Here is a 3,940-nt window from a genome sequence, read left to right on the forward strand (position 1 = left end):
GAGCTCACGTCCTGTCGGAATTAGGCGGAGCACTGCCAGATGACGCTCGTGTTAGTTCTGCTGACCATCAAATGCATTGTGTGCGGTGATGTTGTGAGGAAGGAGCAGCAGCATTTGCCGCAGTAGTAGAAGAGCATGGGCGCCCTGAAGAGGATGAGGAGGAACAGCGGCAGCAGCAGCAGCAGGGTGTTGTCGTCATCGTCGTCGGTCGTCGGACAGCAGCAGCAGCACCACCACTGGCCGCTCGATGGACGGGCTCTCGAAAAAGCTACACACGCGCAGCCGACAAACACTACACACCGACGGGTCCTCGTTCATCGAGCGACCGTGAGTGCTCTCAACGCAGTCATAATCTTCTCCAGGAGTCGTGTGACCATTTCTCCGGTGCGCCCACTGAGTTTCCCCGTGACAACAGTTCTGAGTCGCTGCTTCGATCTCCCTACGCTATTTCTCGAGCTATAGGAATCGTTCGCGAATCGGACCCCGGTGTAACTCCGAGGTTTATCCATCCGCTCCTCCCCTCGGTTAGTGGGCTCCTCTTCCTCATGGAGAAACTCCCTGCCGCTTATCAGTGTACTGTCAGCGGCACCCAACCCTCGTGGTGATGATTCTAATCGATTCTCTTGTCCTTCCCTCCTCACAGAAGACGTCGATCCGACAGTGACACGCGGAAGGAAACTCATCTACGGCGTCAAACGCTGAAAGACGTGAATCACTCTTGCCGGGGCAGGTTGTGCTGCGCTCGGGAATTCCTGGGTGTTCTAATCGAGACAACTTCCTAAGGCTACCGTGGCATTCTCCGATTTCCGCTCAGAACTGACGGCGGACATGAGTCTGGAGGCGCCGAAGACTCGATAGATTCTGCGGGAGAAGGTGTAGCGGAAGTCAGCCCCGAGCGAGCTCGGACATTCGAATCGTGATGGAGCTTCTGAGAAACATCACCTTCTGCCCCCAGAACGAATCCCTCTGGACGGTATGGGAGGACCACGGACTTTCGCGATGTTTCTCGTACACCCTGACGTCTTCGCTACTGGCTCTATGGATCACAATGGGTGGATTGAGCGAGTGGTGGATATACAGAAAATACGGGAATCAAATCGAACGGCGCGTCCTCGTCGCAAAGCCGGTATACACGATCCAACTTCTGCTTGTCTGGTTGCTCATCTTTCTCGTGATTGGACAACTTGTCATTGACTTCCTCCGACTGGACGGCCAGAGCTTATACGGCTTCAATATACTCTGGAGCGCTTTGATGTGTTTCTCCTGGCTCCTGTCGCTGTATTTGGTTCACCTAGAACGATGCTTCGGCCTCCCCAGCGTTCCGACAGGAGGCCACGGTCTGATCCTGCTCATATTCTGGACCGGGGCTCTGGTAGCCGACACCATCCTCCTCGTCAATCTCAACTCCCCGGTGTGGTTCTTCCACATGGCGAGCCACAAGGATCAGATGCTGCTCGCGTTATACGTCTCTCGCTTCTTCATCACTTTGTGGCTTTTCCTTCTCGGCCTCAAAGCTCCCGGCATGCCGCGACAAGAGGACTATCTCTTGGGGGCGGGCATCCCTTACACGCTACACGTCCGCGACAACTCGATGTCGACTTGGTCGGGTTTCGGGAGGAAAATGAGACGTTTGCTTCCGTTCCTATGGCCGAAGGGGAATTGCAAGCTACAGCTGGCGGTATTTTTCTGCTTCGTGATTCTGGTCGCGGGTAGAATCCTCACGCCAATTTCACCGATATTGCTCAAGAAAATCGTCGACGGTCTCGGCGTGATGCCCGGCCACAAGCGAGAGTTCCTCTGGCAGGATATTCTCGCCTACAGCTCGTTGATCCTGGTTGTTCAGGGATCCAACAGTCTTTTTTCGAACCTGAGGAACATACTCTGGATCAGAGTTCAACAATTCACCACCAAGTACACCCAGGTGAAGCTCTACGAGCACCTGCACAGTCTGTCTCTGAGTTGGCATCTATCCAGGAAGACAGGCGACGTGCTCAGAGTGCTCGACCGTGGAACCCAAAGCGTCAACAGCTTACTGTCTTACATGTTATTCCAAATTTTCCCGGCAATAGCTGATACCCTGATTGCATTCGGATATTTCACTTACGCGTTCAATCTGTGGTTCGGTCTCATTGTTCTGTTTTCAATCGTGATATACTCGACTCTAACTATCAGCATCAGCGAATGGAGAACCAAGTTCCGTCGCGAGATGAACTTGTTGGATAACGCAGCTCAAGCGAAAGGCGTCGATGCTCTCTTAAATTTCGAAACGGTCAAGTACTATAACGCGGAAGAAGTCGAGGTGAGGGAATACGCCAATTGCGTCGATGAATACCAAAAAGCGGAATGGAAGACGTCTTTCTCGCTAGCTTTCCTCAACATCCTCCAGAGTCTCACCGTGAACGCGGGATCCGTGACAGGATCGCTCTTGTGTGCGTACATGGTCTACAAAGGTGACAGCGGAATGACAGCCGGTGATTTTGTTCTCTTCATCGCCTATATCAGTCAAATGTACACTCCCTTGAACTTCTTAGGCACATATTATAGAGTTATTCAGAAATCATTCATCGATATGGAGAACATGTTCGAGCTCTTGGACCATCAGCCGGACGTCGTCGACCACCACGGCGCCATCGATCTCAAACTCGATCAGGGTCAAATCGAGTTCCGGGACGTGTGTTTCTCGTACAACAACGATCGGCCGATCTTGAAACAGGTCTCGTTTGTCGTGCCTCCCGGTCACACCGTAGCCTTCGTAGGGCAAACCGGTGCCGGTAAAAGTACACTCGTACGACTCTTGTTCCGCTTCTACGACGTGAAGTCGGGCACCATCCTGATCGACGGACAAAACATCGCATTCGTGAAACAGAAGTCCCTGCGGTCCCATATCGGCGTCGTTCCGCAGGACACGGTCCTGTTCAATTCTTCAATTCTTGAGAACATTCGTTACGGTCGACCGTCGGCCACTGACGACGAAGTCATCGACGCTGCGAGATCCGCCGAAATTCACGATAGTATTCTGCAGATGCCAAATAAGTACGAAACTGTCGTCGGTGAGCGGGGCCTCAAGCTGAGTGGGGGTGAAAAGCAACGAGTCGCCATCGCCCGGACTATCCTGAAAGCTCCCTCAATAATAATCCTCGACGAGGCGACGTCGGCTCTCGACACTCGCACTGAACGCAGGGTTCAGAAGGCGCTTTCGGAAATCGTGAAAGGCAAAACCACCATCGTCGTGGCTCATAGGCTCTCCACAATCGTGAAGGCCGATCAGATCATTGTTTTAGAGGACGGCGAGATCGTAGAACAAGGAAACCATAAGGAGCTTCTCAGTCTGAACAAAAAATACGCGGCCATGTGGTTCCAGCAGCTGGAAGAGGAGCGTCAGATCAGTGAAGCGGAGCGTCGAATCAGTGAAGCGGAGCCGGGACCATCCGGTATCAAAGACGAGACATTGTGATTTCTAGATGCATTATAAAGGAAGTAGAAAAAATGAGGTCCTGCTGCTCAAGACCTCCTACGCCTACTATCTATGTATTCGCTCGCTCAGCGCTTCTATCGCGAGTTTCCCTGAAATATCAGGAGCCTGTTGTTGAATGTAAAGAACTCTTGTCATTTTGAAGAAATCGCCATCTAGAGTCATCTCTCTTATCTACCCCGTAGTTGCGAAAATTCGAAGCGGTAGCAGGAAAATGGGTATCGCAGTGGGCTTTCTCATCAGCGCATCGTTTAAGTCCCGAGAGGACTGTACTTTAGTGAATGTCATGCAATTCCGTCCCCCAATAAGTCGGCTTCTGTGCAAGACTGGTCGGACTCTCGTACGATCGGACTCCTCCGGTTCTTATGGGAGCGATTCGGGAATGGGGATGACAAGGCGAAACGTGACGATCGCGCAAGTGCATTCCCATCCACAAGGTCCTAATTCCCTCCAGCGTCAGGATTATGG

The 3,940-nt window shown here is 52.3% G+C and overlaps 1 protein-coding gene across 1 annotated transcript; it reads left to right on the forward strand.

Annotated features, from left to right (window-relative positions):
- Positions 1–300: 300 nt before the first annotated feature.
- Positions 301–3,621, forward strand: Hmt-1 (ABC transporter ATP-binding protein/permease Hmt-1). Its single transcript, XM_003746603.1, has 2 exons — positions 301–524; positions 644–3,621. The coding sequence occupies exon 2, from the start codon at positions 920–922 to the stop codon at positions 3,452–3,454; it is 2,535 nt and encodes an 844-aa protein (XP_003746651.1). The 5' UTR covers positions 301–524; positions 644–919; the 3' UTR covers positions 3,455–3,621.
- The last annotated feature ends 319 nt before the right edge of the window (positions 3,622–3,940 follow it).

The sequence above is a fragment of the Galendromus occidentalis genome, unplaced genomic scaffold (assembly GCF_000255335.2).
Source record: "Galendromus occidentalis unplaced genomic scaffold, Mocc_1.1 scf7180000077500, whole genome shotgun sequence".
NCBI classification, from domain to species: domain Eukaryota; kingdom Metazoa; phylum Arthropoda; class Arachnida; order Mesostigmata; family Phytoseiidae; genus Galendromus; species Galendromus occidentalis.